A 19,061-nucleotide genomic window follows, 5' to 3' on the forward strand; every position below is an offset into this window, starting at 1 on the left:
TTTTTCAACATTTTTTATTTAAAGATTTTATTTATTTGACAGAGAGAGAGAGAGAGAGAGAGCGAGTGCGCGCACAAGTAGGCAGACAGGCAGGAAGAGAAAGAGAGGAAGGGAAGCAGCGAGCTTGATGTGGGGCTCGATCCCAGGACCCTGGGGTAATGACCTGAGCCGAAAGCAGAGGCTTTAACCCACTGAGCCACCCAGGTGCCCCCCTTTTTCAACTTCTAAAACAGGAAAAATTTTAAAGTGATTTTCAACTTTGGGAAACATACATAAGAAAAATTTAAAAAAGTATATTTACAAGAAGGAGTTGGAAGATGAGATCAGTATGCCTAAGTATTAAGATGGGTGATCATGTTTGGAACTTGACACCATGGTTCAGTTTCTTAAAACCTATGTGAACATCATTAAAATCAAGAAGCATGGCTCAAATTTTATATCTGTATAAAGCACAGCCAGATGAAATATGACCACATGACATGGAACATAAGTACATGTAAACTATAAATTGACAGATGCAGCTGTCTGCCATATTAAAAAGTTGTAGCAATTTAATTACAGTAACAGTTTTGCTCATACGCCCTACTAAATATTTTTGTCTACTTAATTTTTGCTTGATTTGATCAAACTAGCACTTCCTTTCAGGGCTTTGCTAAGTCATATTTGAGACTGTTGTAAAATAAAGAAAGTAGTACTAATCCTGTCTTTATTTAAAATTTTGTTATTTTAATAATCAAGGATTTTTTGCATTAGTTTTGATTTAAAATTACAGCTCCAGAACTGACATATCTTGTTTACTAAGTTGGTTGGTACCCCGTTTTAAATTTGTACCTCACCCTCTACCTCTGAATTCTGCTTCCTAAACCTTCTGAGGATTAGTTTTCAACAGTTTAAGAGCATGACTTCGCAAAATTCAGCCTTGATTATTTTAGATAATGATTCATTATTTTAGATAATGATTCATTATCATTTAGATAATGACTCATGTTTTGAGTCACAAAAAAATTTTAAACACTCAATGGCCACCACATGAACTGGCAATTTCTTGCATTAATGAAGTCTGGTACTTATCTACAAAAGTCAATAAACTTACTCAGCTACGGTTTCCTGCTTAGCTGTTTCATCTCCAGTATTACTGGATACTTCCATGCTCTGTTCCTGAACAGCAGGAGTACTAGTAAGTTGTGCTTGTTCTTCAGTTGAAATTGTCACTGTATTCTCGTTATCTACAACGGTAGCAACAATTGATGTAACTTCAGGCTCGGGAACAACTGGACCAGTTCCACCCACAGTATTCGAAGCAGAGGTGGAAGCGCTGGCGTTGGCAGCAGCGGCGGCGGCGGCGGCAGCGGCTGCAGCAGCAACAACAGCAGCGGCAGCTTCCGCAGCAGCCATGGTGCTCATGGTGGTCGGAATTTCTGTTGTAGGAACAGGGGCTGCTGATGTTGTAGTGCACTCTTCTTGCTTACTGTGCATTAAAAACGCAACAAAAAACTGGTCATCTCATTAAGTAATAATCAGAAAGCCAAAAAATACTAGTTTTTATCACAAAATCAAATGACTGAGAGGAACTATAAAAGGGAGAAAGGCAATGTGGCAAACTATAAGCCACCTGAAAAGATGAAAACCACAGAATGAAACTGGATTACTTTGATTTAACGGAGCAAACATTCAGGATAATATAGGATAGGGACTCATGCAACACTCTGCACTTCCAAAAAGCCCAGTAATTGTTTTCATTCATAAAATGCCCTACTATCAGATTGTATTATATACATCATAAAATGTGGCCTAGATCATAAATTTCTGTAATAAGTTTAAAATTTTATCCATTTCATATATTAAAAGGGAAACCTGAATACAGGAAGACATATATATTTCACCTATTCCCAAATTAAATCAAACCAAATTTTGGACTTTTCTATAACACAGCCTTAATTCAAAGGATGCAATCCAAATTCCAACAATCACGGTCTAGTAAAGTGTCATTTGTATATCTTGAGTAAATATCCTTCTCCCTGCTCCCAGTCCTCCAAAGACATCAAACCATCACCCTCACGTTAAATACTATTTATACTATAAAGCAAATAGTTAAAACAAGAATGCTACATATAGGAGACACCAAATTTGTAAATCGTACTGATACTCAAAATTACTTACCTACTTTCTTCAGCTTTGATCATTGCTATTAAAGAGAAAAAAGAAAAGTCACATATGACATGGTTTTTAAATACAATCAATGAAAATAAACATTAAAGGGAGATAAAGAGAAATTTCATACAATAAGATTTAATTTACCATCCGAAAAAACAAACTTTTTCAGAGCAAATTATTGCTCCAAAGTTCCAGGGCAGCAATTAAAGAATGAAGACAAATTTAAATAACAGCAGTTTTTAGGAAAGTTTCTCTGCACACTGCTACTTTCCCAAAGGCTGCTGGCTACTGCAAAAACTCTCTGAAAATATCTGTATAATTCTGGAACAAAACAGTATTTTCCCCAGGGGTAAAACTATATGTTTGTTTGTTTTTTTTTTTCAAGATACCAAATTCAAAATGAGACCAAATTCATGATGAAATTCCAGCACAAAATACTAGCATTGACAGGTAGATAGATAGTTATACACACCAACTATTTTGTAGTAGGGTTATATCAGAAATGAGCTTGATATTTCTCACATGAATAAAATGGGAATCTACCTATCTACAATATTATTATTAGCCAATGCTAGTATAGAAATTTAAAGAGCTTTAAAGATTTGCATTCAGTATTTCAGCTTTTATTCCAATTAAAGTAAATTTTTCTTTATGGATAACAAAAGTATTCAGCATCATTAGCGAATGAGGTGGTCCATGTAAGTAACAAAGTTGAACTTTATGAAAATATTTAAAAAAACTTATCCCCCTTTAATGTAAACCATTTCTGAAAGTATATTGAGAATGTCTGACAAAAAGAAGCCATCATTACTAACATAAATTAACATATTTTTAGGATATAATGATGATCTAATAAGCTAATTATGTGACACAAGAAAAAGGTAACTAGACTTAAGACCACAGAGCCTTTAGGAAATGTTTATTCTCTTTACTGTCAGATGTCATTCCACACTGCAGACTATTATAGCCTCCATTTCTAAAATCTACTGCTTTTAAGTTAATAATTTATTTACCAGATTCTATTAGAAATGAGAGTAAAAGAACTAACTTTTCAATTCTCACTCTAATCTCTGCTATTTGAAGAACTGGGTTTCATATTAGGTAGTATTTCCAGATTTTCAGGGGTATTTTGAACAGTTGAGAATAATGAAAAATACTCCCTTTGTAAGAAAAGCAGACATTTTGTTTAATCCTCCCATAACATAAAGGCTATTTTACAATGTTATGCTAAAATAATATTAGCATTAAATGTATAGTTTGACAATATATTAAAAAATTTAAACTGAACTCAAGGCTCTCTGCTATCCGCCACATGGGTTAAATCACATATTGTATGTATATACCAACACTCACAGTTGTATTTAAATTATTGTACATGATGCCCTTATTCAATTTTCTAATGGTAAATTAATTTTTTAATCAAAGTATAATTTTAAAAGTCACAAGCTCATTTATAATATAACCCTTTAATGAATTTTTAATTAGAGATTTCTCACTGCAGATTTACCCAATCATGGTTAGTGAACATTAGTAACAAACTCTAAAATTGTTAAATAATGACAGAAAATGAATTATCAAAGCAGCTCACCATGCAGGTTTGATTTTGTAATAAGACTTCCAGCAACAATGGTATTCTGGTATCCTAGTTTCAGTGGAATCAAATCAAATAAAAATCTATTTAAAATCTATAGAACTGATATCTAGAGCAACAAGAAAATAAGAGCCCATAAAACTGTTACACCATTTAAAATGTTCTAATCATTTAATTTTTAAAAATAAGACCTGTGTTTGAACAATCCTATTTATAAAGGATTGTTTCAACGTGAATGACATAGATATGTAAAAAATTAACATTAAAAATTATTTTTTTCTGTGTTACCTTCAAGATCCTCAAGTTCTTTAGGTTTGGCCCAGCGGGATTCTTTTGTTTGAGAGTTATAATAGTAAGGCTTTCCAGAATCAGATTTGTATTCCTTCCAGGGACATTTAGATAAAAGTTGCTAAAGGGAAATAAAAATCTTCAGTTAACAGTGATGTATTTAGCATCACTCATCATTCACATTACTGTTTCCCTAAATAACAATCTGTACAAATCAAACACTTTTGAGATAAGCCACCAATTACAGAATACTTAGTAGGTAATGTTATTTGAAATATTATTTAATCTTTACAATAATACTGCAACATCCATACTGTTATTTCAAATTTATACTGCTACTTACAGAAAATAACTTATTTAAGATAATATACCTAATAAAGGGGCAGAAGCAAGATTCAAAACCAGGTCTATGTAAATTTCAGATCCTATTTGTTGTTGCTATTTACACCCCATCATAGGTAAAATTTATCATACATACTTCACAGACTTCTCAAATACTAACAAAAGTAGGAAAAAGAAAAAACTGGGAAAAAGCAAAATGTGGTTTACCCATGCTTAGATATCAGTTTTATGGCTAATAATTTATTAAACCTATGCAAACTATCTTCTGTAAGGAAACAAAGTAAGTATGATATACTTAAAACCTAATGTACAAAACCGCTTGGCGTGCATGAGAATGCTACTGAAAACTCCTATTTAGATGGTGTCTTGGTGATGATATTTAACGAAAAAATAACTACCTGTATCAGTACTGGAATTAAAAAAAACAAAAACAAAAACAAAAACAAGAACCAGTCTCTGTCAACCTCCCATCCCAAGTATTGCTATGCATATTAGTGTGGTGACCTAGAAAATATTATATCCTCAAACTCCTTCATTAAGAAAGAAAATAAAGATATGCTGCCAACCTGGAAAAATCTCTAACTATAGCTTGAAATGCCAGATCAACTCTTACTTAGGACTCCAGAGTTCTTAATTAAACCATTTACAATAGTGCTTATTCAATTTACTCCTTCAATCTAATTTCCACACTATATATTATGAATGATAAAATTCAAAAAGAAATACACACACTTTGCAGGGGTTTTTTCCACAAAGACAATTTCCCACTCTAAAAGAAGGATACTTATATTTTTAATTTAATTCCATCTCCATTACCTCAAACTGAGAAAATTTTTAAAAATTCACCGGAAGACATTTTCAATCACCTAGGTTTGCTTAAAGGGAAAAGTTTAAAATGTGAATCTAGGGATGCCTGGGTGGCTCCAATGGTTAAGCATCTCCCTTTGGCTCAGGTCATGATCCCAGAAGCCTGGGATTGAGTCCCCAGTCAGGCTCTTTGATCAGCAGGGAGCCTGCTTCTCCCTATACCTGCTGCTTCCCCTGCTTGTGTACGCCCTCCTTCTCTAACAAATAAATAAATAAAATCTTTAATAAAATGTGAATTTAAAGAATAGAGGGCAGAAAGAGTGTCCTTTTGCTCTTCCAATTTATTTTTAATTTGATGCCACCTGATAAGGTTTACTGAGCAGGGGCAAAAATCAATGAACAAAATTGGTCTGTCCTTCTAAGAGTCAAATATTCATAAAATCCTAAGAAAAAAAATGACTCAATCTACTTGACAATCCCTAATTTTAAAGCCTCAAACTTTTACCTCAGCAGGTGTTTTCAGATCATCTGGTTTCTCCCAAGTAGACTGTTTTGTTTCAGTATTGTAGTAGTAAGTCCTTCCATCAGGTGACTTATGCTCAGTCCACATTGATTTCTAAAAAAAAAAATTCAAATTATTTAACAGTGTTATGACAGTGAGTATCAGTTTTCATTAGTTTCATTAACAATATACAAAGAAATTAGAAGTATAAAAACAGGCATACTTTTCACAGTTTAAGTCATTTAGAATAATTTACTAGTGTAAGCAGTAGGGAGAAAACTGAAAAAATAAGACTATTTTACAAGTATTTCAAAAGTGACATGGACCTATTGAGGTTTTAGAATCTCTATATTTTACAAAGTATCTCAGAAGTATAAGGATAGGAATGTTTCTCCTAAAAACGGGTAATATTGTAACTAATGCACAAAGATAATCTATATGCAACACAGATTATTTTAGCTATGCCTTATAGCTAAAATATATGAAGTAGATGCTAATGTTGTATTAGGTGGATTGATCATGAGCTCAATAACTTGAATATTTACATCAAGTTGGACAAAGCTCCAGACTGAAATGCCATAAAGATGCAGCTGTCAAAACTAGAAAGGATGGGTTTTGGATGATAGAATTTAACAATGAAGGTGAAATTTAACAGGGATAAAATGTGCATCCAAACGCCTCAACATAATATGGGTGAGAAAGTTTTATGTGACACTAGTTTGATACAGAATATAAGACCACTCTTGGACCCAGAAGAACTACTAAGAACCTACTAAAAGTTGCTAGTAAAACCTCAGGCATCAATAAAGATGATGCCTCAAATAAATGCTGGTTTGGAGTTTTACAAGGTTCCCATACATACACACATAAAATAATAATAAAAGGGGTAAGTAAGAAGAAACTTTGAGAGGTGATAGGCGTCTGTGGTCTTGGTGGTGACTATTTTCAGGTATGCATTTATTCATCAAATCATCTGGTTGTACACATTGAATATATAGTTTGATACGTCAATCATACCTTAATAGTTTTTTTTTAAAGTTCATTTTTACAAGGAATCATGAATGAATTAATTACTGAATGAGATCAAAGGTATTAAGTCCAGTTCCAGATACCAGATTATTTAGACAGTAACAAAGTATGCTTGAAAGAGGGTTAGAGAAGATGTATGTATCACATTTCTTCAAATCTAAGACAAAACATTATACATATCTCTAAGAATGAAAAAGTAAAATCATCTTCGAACTATTACATACTTTTTAATACTCAGATTTTACATTACACTTCTTAAAGACATATTCTTAGACACTGATTTTTATCACAATTGTTTTTTTGAATAAGTACAAAGGCTTCACACCAAGACCATTTTTTATATGAGAGCTGCCAACATCCATTATATTCCACACATCATCATCCCCTTTGCTATCAAAAATATTGGTAATGCAGCATTTGTTAAAACAAAAACAAAAAACTAAAATCACCAGTGCTTGTCCTTAACTATCTTCTTCCGTACTTAAAGATGACCTTTTTTTTTTTCCTCATCAACTTTATTGAGAAATAGCACATACCTACTTTTGATTTCTGGTTTGGGAATGTGGCTCAACACACATCATTTCATTGCTTTTTCTACCCTCTCACCATAGTCATTTTATCCCAAGCTAATATGCTATGCCATTACTTCTAGAACTTTCTTTCAAACCACTGACATGCATTCTTCTGATGTTGGCACTTTTTGTTGTTCAGTCATATACAACTAAGCCATAACTGCTGCCTGGCGAATGGAGATCATAAGACACAATGGATTATAGGATGAATCTCAATTCCAGACACATTCGGTAGTCAAACTAAATATGCTAAGTGATATAAGGAAATGTGGTTTTGCAAAATGTTGGGATGGAGAACAAGAAAAGGTGATTTAAGAACACAAATTAATGTGATTTTCAGACAAGCAGATGAGGGAAGTTTTTCTAAAACTTCCATGAAGAAAACTGGAGTTATTGTGAAGAAGGAATTATAAATAGCCATTTGAATTCAAAGAAAAATGTTGATAAAATTTGAGCTTTCTGATAACTAAACATTTGTCTCCTCTTATACAGATTAAGTCATCAACGTGACTATTTACAAAATGGACTCCGCATAGTATAGCAGGATAGTTAAGGTAGTTCAAAAGGTATGTTAAATTCTTTAACTTATTCTAACACTGTGTGCAGGATAGGACAACTACAATCTCTCTGGAGCAAACATTATAGTAACTGCTGGAAAATATTTAGCTTGATGTTACTTTAAAATCTAACCAAAAGGTGATGTGATTTAGAGATGTATGGAAGCTTCAACTGTACGAGTATTGCTTTATTTGACAAAGTAAATTCTGCGAAGGAAGACAGAAGTTTGTATTTCTTTCATATATATATACATATATATATATATATATGTATATATATACATATATATATATTTTTTTTAAAGATCTCAATAGCATCTCAGAACTGCACTAAAGAGAAATCTGCTAAGTTCCAAAATTATACTTAAACTTCCCAAGTAACATCTGCTAAAGAGCACTCAGAAAAGAGGAAGTTCACCAGAAACAAACTCATGAAAAGATGGAATTAAAAAGGGACAAAGTACACTTGGACCAAATAATAGGGATAAAGAGGAGAAATGTACAAACCAGTAAAATAAACAATAAGAAATTTAGTATTCACTAGTTATTATTTTATTTAAGCCTTACAACTATATGACAAAGCAGTATGAACAGTATCCCCATTTTTCAAATAAGAAAACCAAGGCTTAGGAGGGTTAGTAAACTGCTCAGAGTGGTCCAGGAAGTAAAAAAAGCTAGAATTAATTCAAATTTTCTTCTAAAGACCATATTTTACCCACACAAATGTTGTGTCAAAGATACTATATTCAGGACAGTCTAGATGTCAATAATGACAGATAAATTTCTGATCTACCAATGAGTGGTAAGCACTGTTAATTGCTTTATATCAATTCCCAAATTAATTCTGTTAACAACCCTGCCAACTATTTATTATCTCCACTTTATAAGAAGAGGAAACAGAACACAAGAAAGTACAGGAACATGCCCAAGGTAACACAGCTGTCTAGTGAGTTCATTACAACATTGTCCTGCAGTACCCACTAAGTTCCTCTTAAAAAGCAAGGCTTCAACACTTGGCATTAAGAGAAACAGAATCATTTCAAAGAGGAATATAAATTCTGTACTAATGCCTTAACTAATATACCAAATCTACTTATAGAAGTCAATTCTGGAGAAAATTATTTATCTGATAAGTTTTTGCACCTTTTCCTTATATATATCTAATTTGCAATTTAAAATAAAACTGTACCTTGCTTCTGGCCAAAACTAGTAACTAATATTTTACAAGAAAAACTTATAAACAAACGTACCTTAAATGCTGAATATAAGATGAAGAATGCCATGAAATATCAATGGATATATGAATAAACTAGCAACTGTAAAGTTGTCTTCATAGGCTAAAACATATGACTTAGGCAAATAGTTACATTAAGTACGGAGTACAGCACAGTCTAATCGAAAAACTTATTTTCCTAAAAATTACTATTTTTTAGTAACAGAACTTTCTGAGCAATAAACAAACACTGCCTATAAAATATTTAGACTGTCCGTGCTTAATCAGAGAAAACCTAACAAAGACTTAGATGTGTATTCTGAATGGGTCAAAACCAGGACATTATTTTTAACCATAGGTGATTTGCTTTGAGGACTTTTAGGAACAATTAAGATGATCCCTGCACTGGAACTTTAGTATTACTTTGCACTTTTGTCACAGATGATAGCCTTCCCCAAATTATTTTATTACTTTGACAGTTACTGTATTAAGAAAAAACTGTCAACACAAATGGCAGTTCCGGGGAATCAATCAAAAGTCAGCATTTTCACAAATGATAAACTAGAAGCATAAATTTGCAAAGTAAGGCATTAAAAAACTATCATCCTTAATATACAAAAATCTATTACAATCAATAAGATAATCTAATGGAAAAATAAACATGACCATTAATACAACTCAATACAGATAACATAATTAGATATTCAACTTCATTAGTAAATCAAGGAAGCATACATTAAATGAAAACTTTTTATTCTTCCTGTAACTGACAGCTGAAGACTTAGTATAGATGTTAAAAGGGCGTGAAGAAAAGTACCCTGTCACTCTAGTGTTGGGAATGGAATTAGAACTGGTTCGCTGGCAATTTACTGGTTCTCATCAAAACTGAAAATGCAAACAAACAAAAGAAAAAGAAAAGAAATACAAACAACCTCCTGATGCTGATATTTCACTCCACAGAATCTCGCCTACATAGTTACAAAGATGTACAAGAATGTTCTCTACAGGATTACTTTTTTTTTCTACAGGATTATTTTAATGAGGAAAAATTAGTGATAATTCAACATCCACCCATAGGAAAACCATTCAATTAGGGTCCATTCTTACTGTAGATTTATCGTATGGAGATCTGTTTTTTTAATATAATAGAAAGTGTCTAAGATGCAGTTTTAAATATAGAATGAGACATTGTGATAAAGTAGCAAAATACACACAGAAAATATTTAAAAGGAAAAAATGCATATACATAATTATCAAGAGCTGATATACTTTTCAGAGACCAAAAAGCTTGTCAACAACTGGGTAGTGAATAAATTCACTACTCAAACTATATAAACACATGTACATCAGATAAACATTTATACATACATGAGTATTTCTGTAGTAAAGTGGAAGTTCAACTGAATGAAACCAAAAAAACATGACTAAATGTAAATGTAAACACTAAACAGGCAGAAAAATCCCCTCAACTACTCTAAACAAGGAAAACTAAGAAAAAGCCAAAATGTAAATTAGCATTAAGGAAGAACATAATCATGATCAGAAGATTTGCAACCAATTCCCAAAATCTAGAGAAAATAATTTCCTAAGACTATTATAATTTGCCCTAGAAGAAACATATCATACATGAATATTCCAATTACCGTAGAAGCATCTGAAAGATACCCAACCAGATAATTTCACAGACCACCACATAAGCTTTAAAGAACACAGAATTATTATGTCCTTGTTTCAGGTCACAGGAAAAGATGAAAACCTCTTTATTAATAATAAAACTCAAAAGAAAAGGTATCAAAAAAGAAAAGCAGGTAATGCTACTTATAAATATAAATCTTAAAAATTTAAATATAACATTAGCCAAGAAAATCCTGCACTGTATATACTCTGACCAAGTAGAACTGATTGTAGCAGTGCCAGGGTAGGTTAATACTGGGAAATCTATAAGAAAGTAATTATTTCTATTAACAAACTGGAAAAAAAAGTCATAGGAGCACACCAATTTACTTGGTATGATCAAATCACATCCTGAAAATTACAATGGTTTGGAAGTATTAAAAAAATAAAAACAAAAATCCTAGAAACAATAAATGATAAAGGACAACTTACTGAAAACTAATAAAAATTATTCTAAAGCCACTTGCATTAAAATCATGACCAAAAGGTGAGTCTACAATCACTGTATTTCAACAAATACATAATAGTAATGAAATGAAATAACTGGTATATTTGGGAAAGAGAAATTCTCTTATCTTTAGTTGAAAAAAAAAAGTATAATAGACCTGGCTCTAAGATAAATATACAAAAATCTTTGAATTGACAATAACTCATTTGCAATAAAAATATGAAGAAGTCCTATTCAAAATATATTAAGTTTTCAGAAGGTAAAATAAACTAGAATGCAAATGAGGTACTTATATACAGTAAGACAGTAAGAAGATCAGTGGTTGCTGGGGGCAAGGGGTCGAGGTAAGGAGAGAGAGATAACAGGTGGAGCAGAGAGATTTTCAGGGTAGTGAAATTATTCTGTACACACTATCATGATGACATGTCATTAACATTTGTTAAAACTCATAGAATACGTAACACCAGAATGAACTCTAATGTAAACTGGACTGTGGGTAGTAATGATGTGTCAGTGTAGGATCACTGATTTTAATAAACATTAACATCTTACACCCTAGTGGATGATACTGATAGTATGGGAGGCTGTGGGGGGTGGATATTAAGGAACTCCACTTCGTGTTCAATTGTGCTACTAACCTAAGATTGCTCTAAAGAAAGTCAATTAAAAAAAAAATCCCACTCTAGAAACCAAGAAAACCATACTACCCAATATCCTTTCAATAAAGAAATCAAATGAGAGGAAAAGAAAAAATATTGGCAAATGAGTTAAAAGAAAATCCTCTATGTCAAAACTTAAGCAACACAGTTAACTTAGTACAAAAAAAGGTCTAACAACCAAGAGCTAATAAGCACTCAAGAAGCTAGAAAAAAGGCAACTGAGTAACCAAGAAGGAAATAAAGATGACAGTAGAAATAAACTGAATGGTCACCCCCTCCAAAAAAACAAAATAATGGCAATGACAGGATTCTAACTCCAAGCTAAATAATTATTAAACCTCAACAAAACAGACAGATATATGGAAAAGCATAAATAAGAAATTAAAAACCAGAATAGTGTAATAATCACTAAAGAAATTCAAATAGTTATCCAAAACCTCTATACTCAAAAAGCACTAGGTCCAGACAATTTTTAGTTGTGTTCTATCAAGCTGTTAAGAAGTTAAGTTTTGCGTTGGGGTACCTGGGTGGCTCAGTCGGTTAAGCCTTCAGCTCAGGTCATGATCCCAGGATCCTGGGATAGAGCCCCACACTGGGTTCCCTGCTCAGTGGAGAACCTGCTTCTCCCTCTCCCTCTGCCTGCTGCTCCCCTACTTGTGCTATCTCTTTGTCAAATAAATAAATAAAATCTTAAGAAAAAAAAAAGTTTTGCATCATTTATGTAAATTGTTCTAAGGACCAGAAAGAAAAGGGTTATTACCCAGACACAAACAATCTAAATTAGCAAACTGAATTCCAAAGGAATTAAATACACATGTGTGCACTATATATACACTCTTAACACACTTAATAACTAGGGTTCACCTTAGTAATGCAAAGATGAGATAACAGAAAATCTATCTGTGTACTTGCACATTAACAGACTACAGAAGAAATACCATATGACCATCTCAGTGGACAAGAAAAAAAGCACTGAAGAATTTTAAAATTAAGTTAGTGGGGCACGTGGGTGTTCAGTCAGTTGAGCATCTGACCCTTATTTCGGCTCAGATCATGATCTCAGGGTCCTGAGATGGAGCCCTGTGTCAGGCTCCAGCCTGCTTAAGATTTTTCTCTCCTCCCATTCCTCTGCTCCCCACCCCCCCAGGCACGCCACCAAGCCCTGGCTTGCATGCTTGTGTGCTTTCTCTCTAAAAATAAAGTTCATAATGACCTCTCTCAGCAAATGAGGAAAAGAAAAGTCAATCTGTAAGAGTTGTTTATCAAAAAGCTATAGTAAGCATCATATTAAGTGGAGAAAACTCAATACATAATCCCTTTAAGAGAGGAAAAAAGGTAACAAAATCAGTTTATCATCACTGCTATTGCTCACCATAGTGCTAGAGGTTTTGGCTGACACAGTAAAAGTTAAAGGATTAGATACGAAGATTAGAAAAAAAGACGAAACTCAAATTTAAGCTCTCTTACAAGACAGACACAAAGGAACTGACTACCACGTTCACTGATATGACTCAGTATTATAAATACGCCTCCACAATCTATAAATTCAAGGCAACTCAAATTAAAATACCAAAAATATCTTGGACACCTGAAACTGATTAAAAATTTTTTAAAAGCTACTGTGCAGGTAAACAAAGAGACCGATAAAAATACTCAAATCATTAAAAGGGAAAACAGGTAAGCTACAGAATAAGATAATACAATGCTATTTATAGAAAAAACATTTTTATATATAAAAACCTGAAGACTTCACCAAAAAACCTATTAGAAGTAAATTCAATAAAATAGGATACAAAAATCCGTTGCATTTATCAACATGAACAATCAGAAAGAAAAATTAAAGCAAAAAAAACCACCCATTTACAACTGCACCAAAAATAATACTTAGGGAAAAAAGTAACCAAAGAGGTGAAAGATCTGCACAAGTGGAAACTAGGACACTGATTAAATAAACAAACAAACAAACATAAATAAATGGAAAGACATTCCATGCTCATGGATTTAAAAAAATTAGTATTGTTCAAATGTCCATACTACTAAATCCATGCAATCCTATCAAAATTTCAAAGGCACTTTTCAAAGAAATAGAACATACAATCCTAAAATTTGGATGGAATCACATAAAGACTGAATAGGCAAAGGACTCTGAAGAACAAAGCTGGGAGTGCCATGCTCCCTGCTTTCAAATTATATTAAAAGGGTACTGTAATTAAAATAGTACAGTCCTGGCATAAACATAAACATAGAGATCAATACGACAGAAGCAAGATCTAAGAAATAAACTCATGCATAAATGATTGATGAATTTATGACAAAGGAGGCAGGAATATGTAAGAAAGGACAGCCACACGAAAAAGAATGAAATTAGACTACTATTTTCCATCATGCACAAAAATTAGCCCAAAATGGATTTAAGCTTGAATGTAAGACTTGAAACCATAAAACTAGAAAAAAAGATAGGCAGTTAAACCGCCCTGACCATCAATCTTGGCAGTGATTTACTGGATTTGATTCCAAAAGCAAAGAACAAGCGAGAAATAAACAAGTGGACTACATCAAATTAAAACCTCCTGGCACAACAAAGGAAATCATCAACAAAATGAAAAAAGTAACCTACTGAATGGGAGAAAAATATCTGCAACTCGTGTATGTAAGGATTAATATCCAAAATATATAATAAGCTCATATAACTCCACAGCAAAAAACCCCCAAACAATCTGATTAAAAAATGGGCAGAGGATCTGAATAGACATTTTTCTAGAGAACACATACAGGTGGCCAACAGACATATGAGAAGATGCTCAACATCATTACTAGGGAAATGCAAATCAAAACCACAATGTAATACCGCTTTATATTTGTTAGAATGCCTATTACCAAAAACAGGTAATAAGTGTTAGTGAGGGTGTAGCTGAAAAGGAAACCTTCATGCACTGTTGGTGCGAATGTAACTAGTGTAGCCTCTATGGAAAACAGTATGAAGGCTGCTCAAAAAATTAAAAATGGAACTACCATACAATTTAGCAATTCTGCTTCTGGGCATTTATTCAAAGAAAATGAAAACGGTAACTCAAAAAGATAGATGTACCCACAAGTTCATAGCAGCCTTATTTACAATAGCCAAGATACAGAAATAACCTAGGTGTCCTTGGTGGATGAATGGATAAAGATGTAGAATACATACACACACAAACGGGCACACGCACACAGAGGAAAACTATTCAGCTATAACGAGAATGAAATCTTGACATTTGCAACAACGCAGATGGACCTTAAAGGTATTACGCTAAGTGAAATAAGTCAAATGGAGAAAAACAAGTACCCTATGATTTCATTTACATGTAGAATCTAAAAAACAATATAAAATCCAAACTCAGATATAGAGAACAGATTGCAGGTGGGGGTTCGAAATGGGTAGAGGGTCAAGAGGTACAAATTTCCAATTATAAAATAAATAAGGCATGAGATGTAATGTACAGCATGGTGACTACAGTTAACAGTGTGTGGCATATTTCAAAGTTAAGAGAGTAAATCTTAAAAGTCCTCATCACAAGAGAAAAAGATCTGTAACTATGTATACAGAAAGATGTTAACTAAATTTATTGTGACATTTTACAATGTATACAAATACCAAATAAGTTTGTACAATCTAAAATGTTATGCCAATTATACCTCAACAAAAAAATAAACATGAAATATGTGAAGAAAAAAAGAAAAGAAAAAAACACACAAAAATATCTACACAAAAAATTTCATAAGCTTTTCCCAATACATGCATATCTTACGGCATATATCCAAGTAAGCACCCATTAGGGAGGGTGCTGTAGGGATGGGAGTGAAGATGAAAAAGTGAAAATATGTGCAGAATCTTCCAAGGATGAATGACAATGACCGTAATCGGAAGAGTTTAGGTAACGCAAATTTGTGTACCCTAAATCTTTTTTTTTTTAAGATGTTATTTATTTACTTGAGAGAGACAGAGAGAGAGAAAGAGAGAGAGAGCGCGCGCGCACATGTACACGAGCTGGGGTAAGGGAGAGCAGGGAGAAGCAGGCTACTCGCTGAGCAGGATGCCCAGGATTCCATCTCAAGACCCCAGGACCATGACCTGAGCCAAAGGCAATGCTTAACTGACTGAGCCACCAGGAACCCCTGTGTACCTGAAATCTAAAAAGATTAAAACAATATTAAGTTTTCAAATACACAATATTTTTTTTAGATTAGAAGATTTAATAGAAAAGTAGAAAATGTCAATTCTTCCAAAATTAAAATAATTACAGATAATCCCAGATTAAAACACAACTTTGTCTTTTGAGTGTGTATGGGTACATATATATTTATAGATCATTTTTAGAGGGGGATACTGGAATTCATATACTAATATCTGAAAATAGCTAAGGAAATAATGAAAAGAGAAACCACGAAGACCTGCTTTACTATTTTTTTTAAAGATTTATTGATTTATATGAAAGAGAGAGAGAACAAACGTAAGGAGGGCAGAGAGAATCCTCTGCAGACTCCCTACTGAGCACAGAGTATGAGACTGAGATCATGACCTGAGCTGAAATCAAGAGCCAGCTAACTAACCAACTAAGCCACCCAGAAGCCCCACCTTACTAAATATTAAAGCTGTTTTAATGGGGAAAAAAGAAAAAAAAAGGTGTAATACTGGGTGAAAAATTAACAGATATGGACCAACGGAAAAGAAAACCCAGAAGGAGATGCCAGAGTACGTGTGAATTTAACTGATGACAAGAAAAATATTTCGGGGTGCCTTGGTGGCTCAGTCTGTTAAACATCTACCTTCAGCTCAGGTCATGATCCCAGGGGTCCTGGGATCAAGCCCCACTCAGTGTGGAGTCTGCTTATCCCTCTCCTCTGCCCCTCATCCCCTCCTCGCCAACCCTGGCCTGCTCATAAGCTTGTGCTCTCTCCCTCTCTCAAATAAAAAGTTAGGGAGAAATTTTATTTTCTTCTTTTTAACTATGTCTGCTCCTTAATCCCCCAAGCAAGCCTACATTAAAAAAAAAAGAAAAAAAAAAAAAAAAAAAAAAAAACCAGAAAAAAACCATGAAGCTATCACTGGTGAAAAATACAAACAGTTTTTAATGGAAAAATATCACATGGATATTTTATAATCATTCAACTTAAAAAAAAAAAAAAGATTTTTATCTATTTATTTGAGAGAGAAAGAGAGATCTTGCATGCCAGCAGAGGTAGGCGCTGAGATGGAGAGAATCTCAAGCAGACTCCACACCAAGCTCAGAGCCCAAAACAGGGTTGGATCTCATGACCAAAGTGGAAGTCAGACACTCAACTGACTGAGCCATGAGGTGCCCCTATAACCATTCAACTTTTAAAGCAGAAGATACAAGAAACTTTAAAACATTTAAATACAGTCCACAATTAAGTCTTTCCCCCCATATTTATAATCAATTAACAGCTTTCTGCATTTCCTTAACCATAATATGGGGATAACAGCTATCTCTCAGGATTATTTTGATTAAATGAGATTATACACACAAACTCTTCTTTCCGGGGTGCCTATGTGGTTCAGTTGGTTAAGCAACTGACTCTTGATTTTGGCTCTGGTTGTGGCCTCAGAGTTGTGAGACTGAGCCCTGAACTGGCTGTGTGCCGTGCGTGGAGCCTGCTTAAAATTCTCACTTTGCCTTCTTACTCCCCCCTCCCCCAACCAGAAACAAACAAATGAGCAAACAAACAAAAACCCTCTTCTTGGGGCGCGTGGGTGGCTCAGTGGGTTAAAGCCTCTGCCTTCGGCTCAGGTCATGATCTGAGGGTCCTGGGATCGAGCCCTGCTTCGGGCTCTCTGCTCGACGGGGAGCCTGCTTCCCTTCCTCTCTCTCTGCCTGCCTCTCTCCCTACTTGTGATCTCTGTCAAATAAGTAAATAAATAAAATCTTAAAAAAAAAAACAAAAACAAAAACAAAACCCTCTTCTTCCCACTCATCTTTAAGGAATTAAAACACAAAAAATCAAAGAAAACCTTGAGATCAATGGGCATGGCTATTATGAATAAACAAAAAAGAAGCATCTTTTTTTTTTTTTAAAGATTTTATTTATTTATTTGACAGAGAGAGATCACAAGTAGACGGAGAGGCAGGCAGAGAGAGAGAGAGAAAGGGAAGCAGGATTCTTGCTGAGCAGAGAGCCTGATGTGGGACTCGATCCCAGGACCCTGAGATCATGACCTGAGCCGAAGGCAGCGGCTTAACCCACTGAGCCACCCAGGCGCCCCAAAAATAGGCATCTTTAAGTGAGGCTTTCAGACGTGTATTATTCTCCCAAACATAATAAAAATCTGTAACAAAACACCATGTACAGAAACATTAGCAAAAATAACTATTATCCTAAAAAATCAAGTATGGAGAAAAAGAAATGCAGCATTGCAGTATCATTCTCTCCTTTTCTTAGGAGCAAAAAAAACAAAAACAAAAACAAAAACAAAAACAAAAACCCAACAAAGAACCCCCCCCCGCAAAAAACACAAACCAAATGAAACTGAACAAAAAAAACCACCAACACCAAAAAACCCAAGAACAAAAAACCCAGCAATTTTGAGTAACGTATTTGTCTTTCTGACACCATTAGGGAAGGTATAAACAAATAAGTATTATAAAATGTATATTAGAAAGTTTACACAGTGGATTTACAGTAATACAACGGTACAGAGATTTTTGTATATGCATACCTTCTAATGTAAACCATATGTAAAAACTATCAGGTTAATTACTATATAAAGCTGTTTCCCTTCTAATTGTACTGGGAGGGGAGAAATTCAAATCTTTCTAAATTCTGATGTATATCTGATTTCTTTTTCTCTCATTAAGTCCTATCAAAATTAAATTTTAAGATAAATCGTTCAAAGAATTTTCAACCTTTGGCATAGAAAAGAAAGGAAAAAGATTCAAGTTAGCAGATAATCTTTAAAACAGAAATAAGGATCAATGTTGTAGGTTAAAGAGTTATAATGAAATAACCATGTTCCAGAGGTACTTACTGCACCAGATGCTGTACCTAAAAAAAAAAAAAAAAAGGAATAGTATTTACAATGTGATAAACCATGGTCTCCTTGAGTGAACATTTTAAAAATATTTATTCATACTATTTCTTCCTCCTTATCCTGTCACAGTAAATATCTTAAGACTGCCCCATATGATTTATGTGCATGCTCTCTTTTTTACAAAATAAACATACATAGTGC

General features: G+C 33.7%; 1 protein-coding gene across 5 annotated transcripts in view; it reads right to left on the reverse strand.

Moving 5' to 3' along the window:
- Window positions 1–19,061, reverse strand: part of LOC111142493 (pre-mRNA processing factor 40 homolog A) — a 56,319-nt gene that overhangs the window by 18,826 nt on the left and 18,432 nt on the right. For 4 of the 5 annotated variants that reach the window (XM_022495734.1, XM_022495726.1, XM_022495706.1 and 1 more), the window contains exons 5-10: window positions 18,858–18,874; window positions 5,688–5,798; window positions 4,034–4,154; window positions 3,743–3,796; window positions 2,161–2,185; window positions 1,094–1,468 (exon numbers count right to left, since the gene is read on the reverse strand). In XM_022495734.1, the coding sequence (XP_022351442.1) occupies window positions 1,094–1,468; window positions 2,161–2,185; window positions 3,743–3,796; window positions 4,034–4,154; window positions 5,688–5,798; window positions 18,858–18,874 (703 nt within the window). The remainder of the gene's footprint in view (window positions 1–1,093; window positions 1,469–2,160; window positions 2,186–3,742; window positions 3,797–4,033; window positions 4,155–5,687; window positions 5,799–18,857; window positions 18,875–19,061) is intronic. The other variant, XM_022495743.1, reaches the window with a different exon arrangement.

This window comes from Enhydra lutris, unplaced genomic scaffold (genome assembly GCF_002288905.1).
Source record: "Enhydra lutris kenyoni isolate GAN:26980312 unplaced genomic scaffold, ASM228890v2 scaffoldscaffold1, whole genome shotgun sequence".
In the NCBI taxonomy this organism is placed as follows: Eukaryota; Metazoa; Chordata; class Mammalia; order Carnivora; family Mustelidae; genus Enhydra; species Enhydra lutris.